The sequence below is a fragment of the Polyodon spathula genome, chromosome 23, assembly GCF_017654505.1.
Source record: "Polyodon spathula isolate WHYD16114869_AA chromosome 23, ASM1765450v1, whole genome shotgun sequence".
Lineage (NCBI taxonomy): Eukaryota > Metazoa > Chordata > Actinopteri > Acipenseriformes > Polyodontidae > Polyodon > Polyodon spathula.
In genome coordinates this window covers 26,990,329-27,012,246 of record NC_054556.1, presented here as the reverse complement: position 1 = coordinate 27,012,246, position 21,918 = coordinate 26,990,329, and the positions used below count along the sequence as shown (strand labels likewise).

At 45.1% G+C, this 21,918-nt stretch overlaps 1 protein-coding gene across 3 annotated transcripts; it reads right to left on the bottom strand.

The window, feature by feature from the left end:
• Nucleotides 1–1,970: 1,970 nt before the first annotated feature.
• LOC121298265 (ankyrin repeat domain-containing protein SOWAHB) lies at nt 1,971–20,041 on the bottom strand. 3 transcript variants are annotated; one of them, XM_041225292.1, is made up of 13 exons: nt 19,746–20,041; nt 16,301–16,362; nt 15,654–15,980; nt 14,816–14,986; nt 11,538–11,594; nt 10,997–11,098; nt 10,426–10,438; nt 6,045–6,049; nt 5,527–5,613; nt 4,200–4,202; nt 3,866–3,935; nt 3,631–3,720; nt 1,971–3,012 (listed from the first exon to the last, which is right to left on the bottom strand). In XM_041225292.1, exons 1-13 carry the CDS (start codon nt 19,867–19,869, stop codon nt 2,837–2,839), a joined length of 1,287 nt encoding a protein of 428 aa, XP_041081226.1. In that variant the 5' UTR covers nt 19,870–20,041; the 3' UTR covers nt 1,971–2,836. The 3 variants fall into 3 exon arrangements, with proteins under 3 accessions (XP_041081226.1, XP_041081225.1, XP_041081227.1); XM_041225291.1 differs by having other exon boundaries at nt 15,594–15,980; nt 19,746–20,040; XM_041225293.1 differs by lacking the exon at nt 1,971–3,012 and having other exon boundaries at nt 5,527–5,609; nt 15,594–15,980.
• Between the last annotated feature and the right edge of the window lie 1,877 nt (nt 20,042–21,918).

The following is a 21,918-nucleotide window of genomic DNA, read 5'->3' as shown; positions in this document are numbered from 1 at the left end:
GAAACAGAAACACAGAACCTGTGTTAAAGTTTGCAAGGGTCCCTGCTCCGCTTTTCCTGGGAAACAAAGCAAAGCAGCTTTTTAAACAAGTTGATGCAACCATTTGTTCTTGTAAAGAGAGTCCCGTGGCAAATACTGAATGCATTAGTAGAAATCTGCAACATGACATCTACATTTCAGAAGACAAAAGGTACAAGGAAGCCAGGGGCTGCCCTCACACAATGCAACACAAGAGCTGTGGAGCGGTGGGAGGTGCAGGTTTAATGGAAATGAGCAGCCACTGCAACAATGTAGACACTAATCTCTTCAAAAGGGAAAGAAGCTGTTACCCAGCAGTTTGTGCTTTTCAAGCCCCCTTTTCATTGAGAAACCCTCTCCTTAGTGTGCTGCCATAGGTTCACTCTCTCTATAGCAGGCACTAGCCGGACCCGGAATCCTGCATCCCGCACAGCAGAAGGGAAAAGGGGGTCTGCAAACCTGAAAGACTGGGATTACAGTTAATGTGCCTCCCTAGGTTTATAATCTCTTCACAGGGGGCTTTGTTTGAGAGCTGGAGGGTGGCGAGAAAAGTATCTATTACAGAGCCTCCCTCTTACCCCGACCCCCCTTCCGATATCCAAACCCCAAACCAGTGCAACCCTTCTCAGCTAATCTGGAATTAGGAGCTAAAGCCGTATGAACAGCCAGCGGCTCCCATATTTGCTCCATCTGTGCCCCTCAAAGTAAATCAGAGTGGACTTTGTAGATCAAAGGCACTTTGTAAAAATGAGATTGTTGTGGTGAAAAGGAAAGAGGAGGAGAGGGTCACGGTGATGCAGGTTTGATGGAGCAGAAGCCAGAAAAGTTGATCTCACTAGATCACACCCACCCACCCCAAGTAAAACAGTCCCGTTTTCTGAATGAAAGTCTCAAGGGCTTCAGTTACAAGACAGCGCTCCGGAAGATTGTATGCATTCTCTCTGCTTTCCAGTAAAGAAAGGAAAAGGTGAGAAATCTAACCCTCATTTGGAAAGAATTTGTTCATGTGAAACTAATAATTATTTTTTCAAAACCTAAATGTAAAAAAAAAAAAAAAAAAAAAAAAAAGCAAACCATACATTACGAATGAATCAGGATTCCCTGTCCTCGGTCCTTTATAATCACATTCACAAACTCCCTCCCAGTCCCTCAGTTCTAACCACTAGACCACACTGCCTCCCAGTCCCTCAGCTCTAACCACTAGACCACACTGCCTCCCAGTCCCTCAGCTCTAACCACTAGACCAGACTGCCTCCCAGTCCCTCAGCTCTAACCACTAGACCACACTGCCTCCCAGTCCCTCAGCTCTAACCACTAGACCACACTGCCTCCCAGTCCCTCAGCTCTAACCACTAGACCACACTGCCTCCCAGTCCCTCAGCTCTAACCACTAGACCACACTGCCTCCCAGTCCCTCAGCTCTAACCACTAGACCACACTGCCTCCCAGTCCCTCAGCTCTAACCACTAGACCACACTGCCTCCCAGTCCCTCAGCTCTAACCTCCCAGTCCCTCAGCTCTAACCACTAGACCACACTGCCTCCCAGTCTGCTCTAACCACTAGACCACACTGCCTCCCAGTCCCTCAGCTCTAACCACTAGACCACACTGCCTCCCAGTCCCTCAGCTCTAACCACTAGACCACACTGCCTCCCAGTCCTCAGCTCTAGTCCCTCAGCTCTAACCACTAGACCACACTGCCTCCCAGTCCCTCAGCTCTAACCACTAGACAACACTGTTTGTGAACTGACCTCAATAGAAAATTATTTCTAATAATTATTAAAAAATGCTGAATATAATACATGTTCAATCAAAAAGAATAAAAAAAAAACAAATTAAACCAATAAATATGTTTGCAAGTCTCCTCAGTTATTTTTTTTTACCAACTGCAAAAACAGATTAAACAGCTACTATATTTTTTTGCATATACAGTATATATAAATATAATGAAGACAGAACATTGTATAACAAAGAAAAAAAAAACAGAAAACAGCACAATAAAATGACAAACTATTTTTTGGTAAAATTGCAAGACTTGCAGTCCCAGCTCAACACCTCTGCCCTTTAAACCCTTCACGAACGTCATACCCTTAGAGGAGGCTCCTGGAGGTACTCTGCACAAGCGACATCGGCAATCAACCCATTAGCAACAGAAACGAAACAGCGAACGCGCTGTTGCAGTCTGAACGGAGGGAGTCGGTCTCCGTGCCTTCGCTCCAGCATTTCAAAAAGCACCAACTAATTATTACAACACTGTAAAAAATGCAAATTATACATACAGCAATACAAAAATGCACGACCCCTACATCAACAAAATACTAGCCTTCATTTTTCATTTCTATATAGATTTTAAATCTAGTCCTATGTGAAACTACTTTGAAATAAGTCTCAGTGCTCATATGGCAGTATTGCCTTACTTCAGCTATTTAGTTTTTAGTGCAGAAAATATACACACTGCTGTGTGTGATTCCACTAGAACTGGCGTAGCGTTTATATGAAACATCTAAGACTACATGCACAGCAAGTTCGTTTCTGGAGACAGCGAAATAAAAACAAATAAAAGAAATAGAAGCGATAGATTCACAGAAGAACTGCACATTTTAAAGGACTGTAGTGTTTCATGTCGGCAGTTTCCAGCCCCAGATACCTGAATCCCTTATTGAAAACGCTGTGCTATATTTTCGCAGAACAAATCCCAGCTTTTCATTTTAAAAGCAGCCGTTTAAAGGGTGCAGTAGCCATTCCTTCAATGGAATCCTGGTCTTGTGCAGCTGCAGGTACTTGGAGGATCGGGAGGAGCCGTCTCTGCCTCCACCTGTTACCGGGAGAACTTCCTGGGTCTGAATGCCGGCGGCATGAGCAGCTGGGACCCACCCCCCTTCTCCTCCCCGCTCGCAAGGTCCTCCGCCGAGCCCCACCTCTTCTTCGAGCTCCCGGAGAAAAGCGTCGCCAGCTTCCTGCTCCTGCGCTCGTTCCCATGAGAGACAGGGAATTCTGGGATTGAAAACAGAATGAAAAGAGATGCAAATCTTTTTCTGAACATGGGCCCACTGCAATGCTAATGTTACTGCGGAATACACACAGTGCGGAGTCACATCTCTCTAGAGGGACTTGCATTGAAAAGATGGGTGTCAATACTATTCAATACTACTGGGCAGGAAACCACAGAAAACTAACCCTGTAATGACTGGTGATGTATTCTACTGCACAGGAGTCAGCTTGCTGGAAATCAGGTGACAGACAGTCTTAATGATACGGTTGGGATAAGGAGATCTCAAAAATGAGTGCTAATTTCACCCAACCGCCCACGTCCGGACCACCACCACCTCTTTGCAGATCAAAGTCAGGTTTAACCTCAAGATCTAATTACCCTGGGCTGTCGATACAGAATCTCAGACAGTAGAAACTCATAGCCATTGTGAGGGGCCTGCAGTGAGTTGCACCAGTTCAACCCAAAGCCTCTACTAAGGAAATGTGTAAAAGAAGTTTGTAAAGACTGACCCTATCACTGAGCACAAGTATAATGACACGGTCCATTGAACGTCAGTGTTACATTGTGCTTAATACAGCATTCCATGTTAAAACAATAGATAGATACAAATCCAAACTTACGCGCATCACTCCTGCCATCACTGGAATGCTGCATTTTGAGATACTGCAGGGCTAATTGGCCACTGTAATCCCGAACATCCTGCTTTGCACCTAGAATACATGAAGAGAAACAATAAATACGGCAGTGGAACACAAGAGAAAGCAGGAACACGAGTGTGTTTCCACTCCACTGTTAGGTACATCCCGGGATGCGGTCTGAAGCTTCCTGGATATTGTCTATGGGGAAGCTCCTCACCATAGTTGATTAGAAGATCAATGATGTGCCTGTGGTTGTGCAGAGCTGCAATGTGCAGTGGGGTGTAACCCTAGGGGAGAACAGAAATGAAATGTCATGTCACTGCACTGTACAGGATCATGTATAAAGCAGTTCATTTCTCACTGTCTCTCACTACATATCAAGCCCTTGTCATTCAATATCAGGGGAACCGTGAGCACACGAGGACGGTGTTAAGAATAACATGCAATGACGCAAGGAACATCATTATCACTAGTATCACTAACTAGATCAAGTAAAACAGTACTGGAAGGTAATCCTATGAAATAGAAATGCATAACCAAAGGAAACTTACATGCTGTTGGAATCCACCACGATACAAACATGCAAAAAAACAAACAAAAGAAGAACAACATATTGTTATGCTTGTGTATGACAGTCATGTAGTCTCTGCATGTGTTATTGAAGCTTTCTGCGCTGGTATTAGCACCCTGACACTCACTGCCCTGGTATTAGCCTGGTATTAGCACCCTGACACTCACTGCGCTGGTATTAGCACCCTGACACTCACTGCCCTGGTATTAGCATCCTGACACTCACTGCGCTGGTATTAGCACCCTGACACTCACTGCCCTGACACTCACTGCCCTGACACTCACTGCCTGGTATTAGCATCCTGACACTCACTGCCCTGGTATTAGCACCCTGACACTCACTGCGCTGGTATTAGCACCCTGACACTCACTGCCCTGGTATTAGCACCCTGACACTCACTGCCCTGGTATTAGCACCCTGACACTCACTGCGCTGGTATTAGCACCCTGACACTCACTGCCCTGGTATCAGCACCCTGATTAGCACCCTCACTGCGCTGGTATTAGCACCCTGACACTCACTGCCCTGGTATCAGCACCCTGATTAGCACCCTGACACTCACTGCCCTGGTATTAGCACCCTGGTATTAGCACCCTGACACTCACTGCCCTGGTATTAGCACCCTGACACTCACTGCGGTATTAGCACCCTGACACTCACTGGTGGTATTAGCACCCTGACACTCACTGCCCTGGTATTAGCACCCTGACACTCACTGCCCTGGTATTAGCACCCTGACACTCACTGCGCTGGTATTAGCACCCTGACACTCACTGCCCTGGTATTAGCACCCTGACACTCACTGCCCTGGTATTAGCACCCTGACATTCACTGCGCTGGTATTAGCACCCTGACACTCACTGCGGTATTAGCACCCTGACACTCACTGCCCTGTATTAGCACCCTGACACTCACTGCCCTGGTATCACCCTGACACCACTGCCCTGGTATCAGCACCCTGACACTCACTGCGCTGGTATTAGCACCCTGACACTCACTGCCCTGGTATCAGCACCCTGACACTCACTGCCCTGGTATTAGCACCCTGACACTCACTGCCCTGGTATCAGCACCCTGACACTCACTGCCCTGGTATTAGCACCCTGACACTCACTGCCCTGGTATCAGCACCCTGACACTCACTGCCCTGGTATTAGCACCGTCACCCCTGGTATTAGCACCCTGCCGTATCAGCTGACCTCACTGCCCTGGTATTAGCACCCACTGGTATTAGCACCGTCACCCCTCTCTGACTGGTATTAGCACCGTCACCCCTCTCTGACTGGTATTAGCACCCTGATACTCACTGCTCTGGTATTGACATCCAGCCCTGCATCCACCAGCATGGTGGCCATGTCTTCTTTACCATGCTTGGCTGCCCAGTGCAACGCTGTCTTTTTAAAAAGGAAAAGGAAAAAAAAAAAATAGTGATTTCAGACTCCTAACTGCACCAATCACCACACACAAAGCTTGACCACTTCCTTTTGTGCTTCCTACACAACCCAGACAGACCCAACTCTGCAACACTCCTCCGTTAGGTTACGTTTGAAACCTTTCCGCTGGAAGCCACAGTAACTGGATTCCCCTGTGCACCTGTACTGGCACAGAAAGGAATCTTTAAGCTGATGAAAAGCCCCCCCCGGCCCCCGCCCCCGCCCTTTCCAATGCTGAGTGCGCAGTGCTGTTCATCAGATGCTCTTTGTTGTTGCTGCAGTCAATCAAACCACAGCGCTGCTCTGCGATTGGCTCCCCGACAGCCCTGGCCAGCTGTGTAAAAGGCTGAGTGACGTTTCCTGTGATTTAACGGGGCTAATTACAAAACAACAAACCGAGCGTGCCCACAGCAGGGCAGGGTGTGAACGGCTGTCAGAGGCCGCGTGATTGATGATGTTGGTGTGACCCTCAGATGCCTAACCCGCCCAACCCATCAGCCCCAAAACCATCAGTCCTGTCTCCCCACCCGGCGCTCAGAACACCCAGCGCAATTACCAAGCCTCATATTTACAACAAAAACGATGTCCAAAATTATACTAAGTGTTCCCTGTATAATTGCATGTGTGATTAGTGAGTTTCACCAATGCCTCGCTTTCTGTTTACAGACTTGTTGCAATTACTCTAGATTTGCTATCTAAGCAATGCTGAATGGCCCCCTCTAACTTTCTCCTTTGAAATCATTACTCGACACGGCTTTTCACGTGCAGCTCTGACAGCACTGGACATGTGTCAGGATTAACAAGAAGATACAGTTAGGAGACTGTGTGTGTGTGTGTGTGTGTGTGTGTGTGTGTGTACATGCATATCTGTGTTCTTTTACCCTTTTAGGTAAATACATAACTGCTGAAAAACTAGGATGAGAAATTCTCATTCCCCAAAAATAGTTTTACAAAACTTTTACTGTTCAGAAGTATTCATTTAGATGGTAAAAGATTTCCTTCGCGTGTTTACAGATTTGAAAATAGTATTTTTGAAAGGAGGGTCGTTCGTCTACTGTACACTTCTCTTTTCAACCACTACACTGATTATTAATGAGAAACTCTGGGACCAATTGTGCTAATTAAGCAACAGAGAGCGTGAGGTTTCCTTATTGATTGCAATAACGGATCCCTGTGCCAAGCTCTCATGAGGGTCTCTGGGTGTATAATCACAGGTTTGTATTCACGTGCATTCACGTGTCTCTCTCTCAATACTGAATGACTGATTAACTCAATGATTGATTGATTGATCAGTACAATCAGGATGCTGCTCACTCAGACAAGCGCTATAACAATACCTTTGTTTTCTGTAGGTCCTGAGTTCAGTGGTGGCAAGTTAAAATATACAAGTCAGACTAAAGACCAGAAGTATTCAAACAAGCAAGACCCAGACATTCTGTATAAAACACTCAGCGTGCAACTAGACCAAAAAAGCCCTGAAGCCTGAAGCATGGCTGTAAGTGGAGTGATACAATTCAGAATGAATGAGCTCAGGTCTCAAAGCACACAGCTTTTAAGTTGCTCATGGTTAATCAATCAATCATGTACAATGCACAAACAGGCTTCAAGAGCGCCCACTAGGGGCCAATCACGGTGTTCCACATGGTTTACTGAGCACTCCACACTGGGTAGATGAGACTCAGCACAAGCAGACATCCCAAGCCAAGCGACTGCAATGTGCATGTTCATTACAATGCTTAATAACTGTCGTGATACATCAATAATCAATACATCCACACGCCGAGACATAATAAAACAACCAAGCAACCGGCAACCCTATCCCCCTGGGAGCTCCCCAAGAGAATGGCTCACCCTGACATGAATTGAGAGCACTGGTCATCAATCCCTGCTAATCCATTCTGTGTTTGGTCTAATTGTTTAAGCACTTCAAGAGTTACTGATATACCTGTGTGTGTTGTCTGGGTTATCAAACACAGTGCAGGCAGTAACACGATACACTGGAAATAAACCCTGTTGAATATCCTGCTACTTTATCACCCTCAAACATGACAAAGCAGCACAGACAGGAAGAGTGCGAAGCCCGCTGGCCTGATCCTCATGTGTTAAGCTGCTGTTGCTGCAGCACGCTCACTTTATAAAGTGTTTGGAAGGGGACAGTGACCGGGTGTAATGTTGTATCTTGGTCTCAAGTAAACCCTTCTCTTGATATAAACAGTGCAATCAAGCACTTGATAATTCTGCACCTCAGTGTAAAGAAAGAAGCAGCATACTTACAAACTACAGCAGGCCGGCAACACGTTTGAAGGGGAGGTGGAACATGTTATAAAAAAAAAAAAAAAAAAAAAAAACAGAAAGAAAATACAAAGGAGTTAATTAACACATACATACATACATATATATACATATACACACACACACACACCCACATACACACACACACACACACACAGTGTTACGAGAAATCTTTATAAATAGGACAACTGATTAACACTTCTTGTGGAAAGTATTACACGCCATGCCTACTGGACTCACAAGACTGCACTATTGGAACCACCACTCTGAATGCCAGAACTGCTGTAAAAGCATCTCGACTGGTTGCACACATGCATGCTCTGTCACTCAACCTCATGCTTTCACAGGGACAGGCTATCAAGAAGCCCATCTGGTTTCCATTGGGTAGTCTCATTTTAACCCTTGAACTGTAACTTTAGCAGAAATTGCGTTTTTCTCTTTCTCTTTTCACATGTAAAAAAAAATATATATATCATTATCCAAACGAGGGCAGCAAAACGAGCTGCAATCTGCCTGCATTTAACACCGCCATCGTGGCAGCAAGCCTTGATCCAAACATAACAGAAGAGAGGAATGAGAAGAGGCTGTCAGAGCCCTTAACACAAGAGAGTCAGGGAATTAGAAGAGGCTGTCAGAGCCCTTAACACAAGAGAGGGAATGAGAAGAGGCTGTCAGAGCCCTTAACACAAGAGAGTCAGGGAATGAGAAGAGGCTGTCAGAGCCCTTAACACAAGAGAGTCAGGGAATGAGAAGAGGCTGTCAGAGCCCTTAACACAAGAGAGTCAGGGAATGAGAAGAGGCTGTCAGAGCCCTTAACACAAGAGAGTCAGGGAATGAGAAGAGGCTGTCAGAGCCCTTAACACAAGAGAGGGAATGAGAAGAGGCTGTCAGACCTCTTAACACAAGACAGGGAATGAGACGAGACTTTCAAGACGTGTCCCTTCCCAGCCACTCGTCTCCACTAAGCGGATGTAATTTAATAAGACACAATTGTTTAACGCTCATGAGACTGCCCCTCAATTGAGCTGCCAGTGCAAACAATCCAGTCTGATGACAATGGCAACTTTAACCCTTGTGAACCCAGGCCACGGAAGAAACAGTTTGCTGCTGTACACACAACATTGCAATGTACAGCAGCAAAGGATTCCAGTGCATCCCATCAAAGAGCGTGAAGCGGATTAAACCCCTTCCCGGGACTGAGCGCCCATCGCTCTTCAATCAATCCTGCCTCCTCCATTACTTCCAGATTATTTTAATGAGCCATTTGGGCCTTTGTCGCGCTCCAGGAATCCTATAATCCCTTCCCCTTGAATGGAGGCCATGTATCTTGTCAGAGTGGAGACAGTGGGGTTTTTCTGGGGGTCCTCGGAAGGTGGTCTGAAGCACGGCTCTGTGAGGATTTAGGTTCAGGTCGACCAGCAGAATTAAAATCTGCCACTGAGCTGATGGTTATCTCCCCCTTAGAAACAGTCTCCCTGTAGACGTCAGTCTTCACAGAGGTAGGACTAGCACTGTTTCATCTGTGCTGCTGAATTTGCTTCCTGGACAGGCTTTTTATTGGACTGAGTTTGCCTCCCTTGGAGTCTCGTGATCGGAGCTGCATTTGCAAGCTTTGGATGCATCAGGTGTTGGAAATGTACAGGCAAAGCTGTAGTGGTGATGAGAATGAGGCAGGCGAGATACGCAACAATGCTAAAAGAAACAAGCAACACTCTTTGACAAACTTTTTAATTTCAAGTCCTGATCAACGTTCCACTCTTGGGCAAGACTAAAAAAAATAAAAAAATCTAGATCTATATACACAGCCTAATTGTTAATATCAAACAACTTGGGAGACATACTTAAACCGTGGTTGTCAGTTGTGAATTGTGGTTCTTATTGTAAAATCTTAATGTAAAAATCTTACTGCAGTGAACAAGATGTAGTCTGTACAAGCATCAGGAGCTGTGCCACTTGGCATACAATCGTCCAATAAACGCAGCAGCCAAAAATGGCACTATGTGCAATTAATGCACATTTAATTATCTCAACAGTCAAAACACTGAGGCAATCAGAAGCACAGGCTCTTAATAACACTGAAGTAACTTACCCCCTGGGAGAGAAGACAGAAGCACAGGCAGGAATAACAGCAGAGCCCCCCCAGAGAAAACAAAAGAAAGAATTAGACTGGTTACATTACTGGCTCTGGATATAGAGCACAAGTACACAACACTACACAGAACACTAGAGGACGTTTAATTCACCCAGGGCTTCACATGAAGAAATGAGTTGATGAAGTCACCACAACTCCCAAGCTTGGTTTATTACACACTGTCTGTAACTTACAATACCTGCACATGGATAGACTGAACACTCTGTGACCTCAGCAAATTGTGGGATTGGGCACATAACAATACCTAACAACATACAATCACTAATCAGCCTGGCTAGCACCCATTCTATATGGGAAAAAAAGCATTACAAAGAAAAGGAATATACTTACAGATGTGAAGTCCTGATTTGAAGAGATAAAACAAAACAAAAAAAAAGAATTATTCCACCGACGGCCACTGAAAAAAGTATCACTTTACCGAGCTGAAAATGCCATCACAAGGGTGACTCAAGAACTATCGCTGGTACAAAAACATCATCCATTGTGGTTGAATAAACGCGCAAAGCGTTCTACGGGTTCACTCTTTAAAAAGGCAAAAACGGGAAACTACAAAACGACCACCTGTCTCGTCTCCACCTTGTTTTAGTTATTTTCTTTCTTTCTATTTTGCGGTCAAGTCTACCCCTCTTTTCAGCAATGGGTTTTACCGAGCCTCTGGAGGCAAAGGCCTGGGAATTCTCTGCCTGAAAGGAAACTCAGCACAGCCAGGATTCGAACTCCCAAGCTCCTGATTGCAGGACTCCCCCTGCATGCCATGCTGGGGTGCCTCCCCTGGACAAGCCTCCGGACAGCATGTCTTACGTAGGAAGGCTTTTCATTTGTAACCCTCACCGATCACCTTGTCCTTCTTCCCCCAAACGTTTGTTTACAGTCATGACAACTTTCTTTATTTTGCGCTACCTTCTTATACACCAGGGTGGGGTCCTGCTGGAGGAGATGGTTGAGAACAGGAAGTCTCCCGCAGGCTGCAGAGTGAATCCACTCCTTCTCCAGCGGGTCCAGCTATGAAGGGAGAGAGAGAGAGAGAGAGAGAGAGAGAGAGAGAGAGAGAGAGAGAGAGAGAGAGAAAGAGAACAAGGTGTGCCTCTCCTCTGAGCCGAACGCACTGCTGCAGACAGAGCACCTTGCGACTCTGTCAGATCAGTGCCACATTCAGCACAAATCACACTTGCACCAGAACACTTCAATACCCCTAACTCTACTTTCAAATGCATTCATTACAGGAGTACTTCTAAAGTTTACATTGTGAGATTTTCAGATCCCTTGTGAGTTTACAGACGTGTGTGTATGAGTGTGCTTTCTGAGGGCATGTGTTTGTGTGTGTGTGTGTGCACGCGCATTCAGAGTGCGAGTGAGTGAGTGAGTGTGGAAGTGAAAGTCCATATATCATTACACTGCATGCATGTGCACCCCCAATACAGAAAAGACAAGGAGGGCTTACAGCAATCGCAGAGGATCCCATACTGCCAGTGCCGTCTTCATCCTGTTCAGTCTCGGACTGATTAACATAGAATGAGAACACACGGCATTAGAAAAGGGGTCGAGTTTCCTTGTGAAGACAGTATCAGCAAACAACTCAGACACGACTACATATATATATATATATATATATATATATATATATATATATATATATATATATATATATATATATATAACTCTAAGATAACATCTATACGCAGTTTGATTACCCAAATGTAATTCCAATAGTACACACCAGGTAATGCAAGACTCCAGCTTTGCTTCTACAGCCATTAACGTTTCTAACTTTTAAAAAAAGAAAGAAAAGCACTTCATTTAAAAAGTAAACTTATTTAAAGAAACCAAAACAAACCCAGCTATTTCCCATGCCTTTGTGCCCTGCAGGAGGTCTGTGCAAAGTGTCCCATCCCAGCCTGATCAGTTTAAACACTGCAATTACCAACACAAACCTTAACAGTCACACATTATGCCAAATTGCAGCCAATTGTGCAGAAATGATAATTGCCTGAAACGCTGAACAATTTGCTGGACGCTAGTTCCGTTTCACTGAACTCAGATATCCCCTCAGTTATCTTTTTTTTTTCTTGCATTGGTACGTCGTTCATTAGAGAGGCCAGCTTAACCACAAAGAGAAAGCAGCCATTAAAACTCTAAGTGAAACCTGCTGACTGCAAACTGTTCTCTGATCGTGATCTACAGCTCATCACACTCAAACACATGCTCCTTTCACTATAACGAGGGATGCACTGAAGGAAGGTCTTATACCCGTGTAATCAAAGATGTGAAAGATTTATACACTTAATTCAAAGTAGACAAAAACAGCCAGTTCACCTTCAGAAGGTCAACAGAAGTAGTTAAAAAGGGGTGCCCAACTTGTGTGCAATCTAAGTTATGTTCTACATGGTCTCCAGTGTATATATACACCTGATTTTGTCTGAATAGGCCCCTAGCGTCGGTGCAAATACCACCCCTCAAAAGCAAGGTGGCCTCCACCATCAAACGCAACGCAGCAAAAAACTGGGTGAGACAAGGAGCGCTCCAAAACACGGTCAGGGGACAAAGAAATGTTTGGGGGAAGAGGTCAGCTCCAGTGGTTGGGGGTTATAATAAAAAAAAAGAAACAAGCCGGATTCCGAAAAAATCGCCACTGTGAAACACCTACGGAGAGTTAGCCACCATTAAACGACACCATTATATTAAAAAAAGGCAAGAAATAATGGGCCACCTCCCAACAAAAACAAAGCCTTTGTGCAATGAAGAGGATGTGCCGGCCCACCGAGAACCAAAAAGACTCACCTGGACAGGCGCAATCAACAAATCTAAGACGGAGCGAATCCAATTGAGATCCCCATGTTCTGTATAGGGGGAGCTGCCAAAACGCTTTGCCAACTCAGGCCGGGTCAGAGGATTGGGTATTTTGTCCCTAGGGGAACCACTTTTAAGGCCTGTCTTTGTACAACTCACCACCGAGGTGGGGAGCTTATTCTTTATGGATTAGGGTTCAATGGGCCCCCTCGTTTGTTAAGATTTGGCATTTTTGGAATGAGGTCAGGTGGGCCAGAAATATTTAGAAATTAAAAAAAAACACAAAAGGCACAAAAAACAAAAAAAAATACCGAGCTATTTGAAGGAAAAATGAAAGCATAAATGGACCTAGGATGCTGTAGACAAATACTAAAAAACAGAAAAACAAAAAAAAAATAAGGAAAAAAAAAGAACAAAATGAATAACAATACAAAGATACCGAACATAATAGACAGTTAAGAATTAGAGGAGAAAAAAAAGGCAAAACTATAAAATTTAAGAGTATATTTATAGCGAGAATAGAGAGACAGTCAGAATGAAATATGTTTCAGTCCACAGGGGCTATAGACTAATATGATTTTTACAGCCACAAGGAATTGCAGCGCTCCTTCAAGGGCGTCACTCGACCCGATTCAAAACGTTTAGGGTTAATGGCGAGCGGATCCAGGAGGGATGTTATCACAATATGCCAAGTGTTTAGAAAGTGCCTTTTTTGGCCTTTGAGAAAGCAAACGCTGGGAGAAAGCCAGCCTTAAAAACTGCAGCTTCTTCCCATGACGTTATCGAGGGGAGCAGTGGGTTATGTTACTTCATGTTTCATAATATTTTGTTCTCCAAGCTGCTGCAAATCCTAGAAACGGTTCCCCTGGGAATCGATGCTGGAGCCCTTCTTTATTAAAAGGGGCTGGCTCTGTCATTTCAGTGCTGGAAGCTGCATTTCATAACCTGACTCTGAGGCCTGGAGATCAAGACAATGGAAATCCACGCTGCTCTATCCCTCTGCATAAAAACACTGCCTCCTCGCATACACTAAATAATTACACCCTTAGCTCACTCTTTCATCACTCAGGGTTTTGCAGCATGCATTGTGCAAATATTTCATGTCCATCTGTACCTCAGACAGGCCTCTGTCATTTTAATTTGTTACTCAGTATAAATGCACGTATGCATGTACTCTGCTTGTATACTTCTGTCTGCATGGAAATGCAGATCCAAAACCCGGCACTCTGATTGGCCAGTCGCTCACGGACGAAGCTGTAAACATTAACCAGCCTCCTTCACTGTGTCTTAAAGAGCATCAGGAAAATAACACCCAGCTCATCTTCCTCAGTCACACAGTTACCTGCTGCTCATAATTAACCAGCTCTGTGAACCAGACTGTCAATCTCTACAGTACAGCCCTCAGGTGGATTTCTCTTAAACATCTGGAAGATTCATTTTCAACATTCATTCCCCGACGCAGCCTGGCGTTACTTGTGCGCCATCTTGTGGTTTGTTGAAGTACTGCAGTGTTTAAGAAATGCTTAAACTCCATTCCGGTCTCCTGAAGCCAGTCAGCTACAGAGACACCAGCATGTTACAAGGGTCTGAACTGAGCCATGCCACTCACGGTTAGGGATGGTTATACATTAGTCTGAGTTTATAGGTCGAAGCACATTCCAAGTGTTAAACCTTTACAATTTATCATAAACATTTAACCATTGTCAAGGATACGCAGGTCAAACACAGAGGCCAGCTGCAGTGTTGATCCAGTAGGGGGTGTACTGGTTTGTATTCAATATTTACTCAGAATCTGTTGCACACACGCACTGACGTTGTGCACGCAGTCTCTGCCACATCAATGCAGTGCAGCTTCATAATAAAATGCTCAGCGAATTGTACATTTGAAACGGGATTAAAGGGAATGCATGCTCCACAGTCGTGGGCTCTTACCTTGGACACAGCGTCCTGCTCGTCCTCTTTGGGGCTCTGAGCCAGGGGGTCCTCCACCTGGGGGGCGCTGGCACAGCCGCGTGCAGCCTGTCTGGGGCTCTCAGGCTGCTCCTGCTCTTGGGGACCCTCCTGGGGGCTCGGCTCCTCCCAGACCACGCTGGGGTTCAGATCCTTTAACAGCAGAAAAAAAACAAAACGTGAAACACCGCACCGTCATCGAAACGGGTAGCAGACATCACTGCAGTGCTTCTGAAGAGCGCGCCGGCACACAGGGGAACCAGCAGTGAAGTAACTGGACACTCAACGTCATAAAAGCATTCTGGGATAGAAGAGTTGTGTGAAACGTGCCAGCACACGTTTTCTTATTAAATCAACTGGGCGGAAGAGACCACTGGTCTACAGAAGATGGTGTTTATAAGCAGGCTTCAACAATTCCAGCGCAATATGAATAGAAAGCATGCCTGTCCATTCCCCCGTATGGAAGCAACTGTGCAGTTCTGAGCAACAGTGTTTAAGAGCAAGACAGCGAGAAGATGATTTGGCATGAACGCAACAAAATGGAAAAAAGAAGCCATGCGTGGAAGTTTGAAGGAAGCGAGTCTCAAGGGAGTGTGAACTGAACGTGTGTGCTTAACTGCTTGAGTGACAAAGTGTGATACAAACACATCACAATGATCTGCTGTGCTTCCAACAGTTAAGTAAGGGGCCGGGGGGAATTAAACACCACCTCCGTCTGACAGAGGATCCCTACCACCCTGTAGCAACGTCCTTAACTTACAATCCTCCGCCGGGATGCACTGGAACTTTGAAAGAAAACGGGCTCTGAAATCCCACAGACCTGTGTGGGAGGATCCGAACACACCGTCACTATAATTGCAGGACCTCCAGACCAGGAACACACGGCTCTGTTCTGCGCAGCACTTCTCCCCTTGTCCCTTCTGTCAGGGCTGTTCGTTTTAAGGTCCTGTGTGGCTTCTGTAGGGGTTGAGGGTTCGAGGCTGGGCTGAACCTGGGGGCTGAGCCCAGTGGAAACCTCCCCTCCCTCCCACATCACCATCCCTCCCTGTCTCGGCACGCTGGCCCGCTCCCCATCGCTCCCGGGCTCCCTCTCTCTCTCTGGCAGCAGCTGCTTGTATTTCTTCTTCAGAGTAAGAAACTTCTCCCCCTGAAACAAACCAAAGACACATGACCAGCACAGTGAACAGGGTGCTTAATGCTCTGTCAAAAACATGCTGTGTGCTGTACAAAAATGACTGATCCAGAAGAACGTGGGTTAGGTTTACGTGCCAAAATATAAATAAACTTAAGATGTAGGAGTATTGTTCTTTTTGACGTTATAAAGCTGCAACAACAGAAAGAAACTGACAGGTTGTTAATAAAAATAAAGGGTGCAAAAGCTTGTTACACTGCCCCCTATTGTTGAACCACCACAAGTAAACAAAATTGCAAAACTAATTCAATGCCAGCACCTTACATTATACTTACATTGTCGGTTTTCACCAGAGCAATTTTATCGATGATCTGTTTAAAGTCCTCTCTGTGTTTGGCTGTGGAGAGAAATTCAAAAGCATATATAAACATACAGTTCAAAGGGCCCAGGCATAAACCAGGGATGAAAATATGTCCCATTGCATAGCGGTTTGATCCATTCTTGGTTTTGCTTCGAGTTAAACAAGGACACACCTGAGCTGGTTACCTATACACTGTGGTGAATCAAGCTCGCAATAAAACCTGGAATGGGTGAAACTGCTATGCAAATGGAGTCTTACTTCCATCCCCAATAAACATGCTTTTCCTGGTCCACACAAACTCCAGCCAGTGCGCAGTTTCTCTTGGTGAAATCCGATTAGCAAAATCCTTCACTATTTCCCAGCAGCAGCCTCATCGGGAGGCACGCAGCTCGGGGTAACACAAACAAAGCGCCTGGCAGCACAACAGCAAGGAAACCAGCCCTCGCATCCACAAGAAGCGAACTCTGACAGACAAGTGAAACTCTCCATTTCCTCTCTGGGAATTGAACAAACTGTACTGGTGCTCATCCCGGGGCTGACTCGCTGAGCCTTTACTGTAATTCAGATCTGCGTCCGCAGCATTGCATCCTTGCAAAGTGGAAAAACACACTGCACAACTTGAACCATGCCATTCAGCGCGGTGGCAATTCAATGACCTCTGCTACGCTTAGAACATCCCCTTTAATAAAAACACGTGCAGAAGCAGAGCGCTGGGACACTGCAGACTCTCGAGGACAAGCGGTCAGAAGAACGTGGGCATGCTATGAAGATCTGTATTTAACCATGCAGGTACATTTATATATTAATAAAGCAGTGGATTGCTATGTTATTTTTAACAATCTCTGTAGCTCCAATTCAGACTATTTTGTTACTCCAGACTCAAAGACTCTACAGCCCACAGCACTCGTCACCAGCACACACTGAATAAAGAGAAAGTGCTTTTCCCCTGGACCTGATTCTGCAAGTAATTTAGAAGACGTGTGTGTGTGTGTGTGTGTGTGTGTGTGTGTGTGTGTGTGAGTGTGTGTGTCTCGCGCTCGCTCTCTCTCTCTCTCTCTCTCTCTCTCTCTCTCTCTCTCTCTCTCTCTCTCTCTCTCTCTCTCCCCCCTAATCTGTCCCCTGCAGGACCAAACAGAAGTATAAAAACAGGAAATGCTCAGGAAACTGGCCAGAGAAGATCAAGCAAGATGCTCCACTTACTGCTCTCCAGAGAATACTGTGCGTTCAGAGACTTAAGCTTGTCGGTATGCAAAGAACAGTTTGGTGTTTTTATTGATGTATTTTTAAATCAGGAGGGATTTCAGTTACCGGAGATTGTTTCTTAACAAGGGGATCGTTCAAGACAGCAACACAAACAGCTGTGTGTGAGTTTGTGCAGGACGCTGATGTTAAACTGGCGCGTGAGAATGTTTGAGTGTTTCTAACATCCCTGACTACAACAAAACAAAAACTCAGCTACTGTGCCGCCAGTCCCATGCAGGGTCGCAAGCACAGGGACCATGTGTTCTCAGAGACAAGAAAACAAAAAGCAAAAGAAACCGCAGAAGGATTCCACCTGAAAAGAGTTGTACCCCAGTCCCTCCTAAGCACTGCATTCGACAGTATCGTCTCTGTAGGAAAGGAATTCTGCTGACAGTGCTCAATGTTTAAACTGCAGAACAGTGGCTGTCACGCTGGTCCCCACAGTGACTGCTTTCCAAACAAGTCGGACATCGCTACCCTTTGGACTCACACCAGGACCCACAGCCAACCTGCCTTCTGAAAGCGCCCCCTCCCAGCCCGGCAGTATTCTTTACAAGCACATCCTTCCTGAGGTAATGCAGTGGACAGCCCTGCTAGATGTGACTGGGGCTTCCTGTGGCCAGGTCACAGCTTCCACATTCTGCAGCAAATGAGAACGAGGTTTTACTTGAAACCTAAAAACAGCAGCCTGATAGGCACCGAGTCCCAAGCAGAGGAATTCTGTATTCAACAGCAGAGCTGCAGTTTGTCAAGTGCCCAGCAGGTGGCTTAGAACAACACGGGTTGCACTTAAATGAAGTACAGCAAGTTGGGTATAGACATGAAATGGGTTGTCTAAATCACAGCAGTTCAAAAACCCCTAGCAGGAGAAAGATCAACCCCGCCCAGCAACAGACCAGGCTGCAAACCCATCTGCGGGTCTGTGATGCAAAGACAGATAATCACAGCTCTTTCCTGTTCAAGGATGAAAGCCAACAACCTCGTCACCCCAGCATGATCAGATCACTTTTCTTCAGCAGGAATCCTGGCACGAACAAGAAGGAATTCTCTGTTGCAGCTGCAGGTACACGTTTGCATATCTATAGATTTTTATGCAAGTATGCAAAACTGCCTCCCACATCCGTGCACTTTTGCAGTGCACAGGGCTGGAAAACTTCACTGTTGCATTCAATAGGTGGGAAAATCCTTATCTTCTTGGTGCTCAGAAGGTTACATTCAAGTTCCACTCAATTGGGGACTCTCACTAGTTTTGGTAAGACTTGAAACATCCTTTCACAAAGGCTTATCCTGCAGTAAAGGTATTTACTTGCCTGCCAGGGTCCTGGTTGATATTAACATGGCCCCTATTCTCTGTATCCCTCGCTTGATCGCTGCCCAGGTAACATGACACAACCTGTCCGAGCGGTGGCCACCCTTAGAAAACACTACATTTGCAGAGTAAATAGTTTCCCTCGGCTTTTTCCATCTCCCATAGTTTACCACGGTCTAACGCATTTGTTAATAGGCTTTACCGTAGCTCTCTGGGCTTCACAATGCTCGCCTATGCTTTATTACACTTTGCTATCCTTTAACTACTGTAACCCTTTGTAAGTGCAGCCTGTTGTTAAAATACAAGGCTAAACATATTGAAAGCATCAAATGCGCTGCAGCAATGGAATTGTATTTCCTGATATTTCAATTGCTGCAGCGCATTTAATCCGAGGGTAACTGGAGCTAATAAAGCTACCAGTGACCAGCAGACATTGCAGACACTGCACGGAGACACACCAGCAGAGCGCGTATTTTTTTTTTAACACAAAACAGATGTTGTTTACGTTTACAAAAACTTTAGTCCCCACCCCCCCCCCCCCCCCCCCCGCCCGCACTAACTAGCTTTAAAGAGTTTTTTTGTTTTGTTTTGTTTTGTTTTGTTTTTTTTAATTCTATACATATGCACTGTTTACCTGACCTGCTGTACCCTTCTTAAATGACAATAGTATCCACGCTTTAGAGTTTAGTAACCTGATGTCGAGAAAGCTGTCCCATAGTCTAAACTTTTTAATTGTCATCATCACAACTAACTAACTAACTAACTTTTCAAGCTTAATAAACACTGAAAGGGAAAGCACCGTGCTTGTTGTACAGTGCATTTATTCACTGTACAGCATGCCCTTTAGGATTGCTATTATTACACTCACCGCGAACATTTTTGTCGCTATGATTAATAAAATGTTTGAAATCCCTCAGTAAATCCGAGTTCTTCACCCTGCCTCCAGCGGCCGAGATGTACTCCAGCAGCGCCTCTTCGCTCAGCTCCTCCATCGTCACTAGTTTTTATTAAGAAATACTAATGGCAAAATCAATAACCCTATCTGACAGTGCCACTGTTCCTGCTTGCTGGGTGTAGTTGATTAGCTCTTTAATTCAAACCAGGACCCACTCCCAACCTGTCACTGCGCACGCTCTGACTGCTAAACCACGCTGCTGCATTTTAAAGGGGAAGGCGTTTTTAATCTGCAGCTACAGGACAGCTATGCCGAAATTTTAGCATCACCCTATAGAATGAATTACTTTTGCTTCATAAAGTCGAATGGAACCTGCTGGATAATGCTACCTTGCATATTGAATTACATACCGCCTTGTAGCTTGCCATATACATAACGGAAAACTGACAAAAATGGAAAAATGTGACATTTCAAAATCTAACATTAAATGCTGCAGTATGGCTTCTGGTAGGTTGTTTGAGTGCCCTGCCTGCCCTTCCAATAGTTTTTCACTGTATGTGTGCAGTTTTCCCCACAAATTTCCCACGGTTGCATTAACCATAGTTTAGCTGGTGTGTCTTTTCAACATTGTTTTTTCCTACCTGTCTAGTCTTTGCAATGCATACCTACTGCTTTGCATTTCCATGCTTTATTACACTTCGCTGTGCTTTTGCTCTGGGAGACTCTGCAGGGGTATATAGCAATGCCTGGCTTGATGCTTTTCTACATACAATTGAATCGTTGCAGTTTGCATGGCACTCTTGTGCAAGCTGATGCAAGTGTCTGTAGAAGAATGCAAATTGCCAACATTCTACAAAGGAGATGTGGAATAGAAGCATATTGACCAAGGCCTAGCGCTGACGCCATCGTCTTTCAGTGTGAAGGGCAGCCGTTCCCAAGTCACCTGCTGATGATAGCATGCAGCTGTTTCTTCTCATCACTCCCTTATGCCTCCTCCAGGGCAGTACTGGTTTCACTGCAATTGGTTATAAACACGTGTGGGTTTTTTTTTTTTTTTTTTTGTGGCTGTCCTAAATCCAATCATCTAACCTTAAAAAGGATGATTTTTGATTGATGAAAATGCCAGTGGAAGTGGTGTCAGCCATGGGTAATGGACATCCCCTGGTGCTTAGCTGGATTGATGGTGCAGACATTTGTGCCTACCTGATTTCAAAATAAATACATAAAGCCTGTCCCTTCAGCACAGGGACCCCGTGCTGTTTAATAAGAGAAAGTGCTCCTGTCATCAGGATTTGGAAAGGGTGTTTGTGTTAATCCAAATTGTTCGGGATCTTTTTGACATTTGTCATGGAGAGAATGTTTAACCCTTTGTAGCCCCCAGAACTTCACTCTGAATCCGAATTCAAAGGATGAGCATGCTTGCTTCAGCAGCCCTGTGGCAGCCAAGCGGGCTGCCAGTCTCAGCCCCTCACAGGCGCTACTGGGCTCTGCTGTTTCCAAGCTGTGTGTTTAAATGCCACGTCAGGAGACACATCACAAGCTGGGGAGGAACTTGCATTCTTTTCGTGTCTGGGTTCTGTAACAGGGTATCGTGTGTTGAACCCTTCCTTACTGCAGATAGGGTGAATTATGTACAGCATATTAAATGAAAAACAAAGTGTATAAGCACATTACATTGCATACAGTAGCTATTGTATATATGTCAATAATGACAAATTCCAAATCACTGCTCTGATAATCTACTATGTGTCAGGCAACCAGTGCTTATAGAAAAAACAAACACTGTCTGTCTTAAAGCTCTACTCTGCACAGTGCCTCCCAGCACAGCTGATAGAATTAGGTTCTGTAATTACTTTACCGGCAATACTAAAGCTGCATTTTTATAATTAAAGTCCAGAGTATCAGTGCTAAAGTATGACAAAAAATGTAAAAAAAAAGCTGGGATTACAACAATCTAATGGGGCAGCTGTGTGGATCAGATGCTGGCTCAGAACAGATCTACAGGCAAATCCCAGAGCACTGCGCTCCTCTTTTCTAGAGCTTAAGGGCTTGTGTGGAGTCAACATGCTGTAATCAGGAGATTAGCTGGTATAATCACCTGCAAACACACTTTCTAATGCACCCCGGCAGGAAAGAAAAGGACGTA

What these genes read in the sequence shown, in the direction of transcription:
- LOC121298265 (XM_041225291.1), bottom strand. Translation starts at nt 19,869, where the DNA reads ATGGAGGAGCTGAGCGAAGAGGCGCTGCTGGAGTACATCTCGGCCGCT. An exon ending in TAGCGACAAAAATGTTCGCG is followed by an intron (nt 16,363 to 19,745) that starts GTGAGTGTAATA and finishes TTCTCTCCACAG; the next exon opens with CCAAACACAGAGAGGACTTT. An exon ending in CTCTGGTGAAAACCGACAAT is followed by an intron (nt 15,981 to 16,300) that starts GTAAGTATAATG and finishes GGTTTGTTTCAG; the next exon opens with GGGGAGAAGTTTCTTACTCT.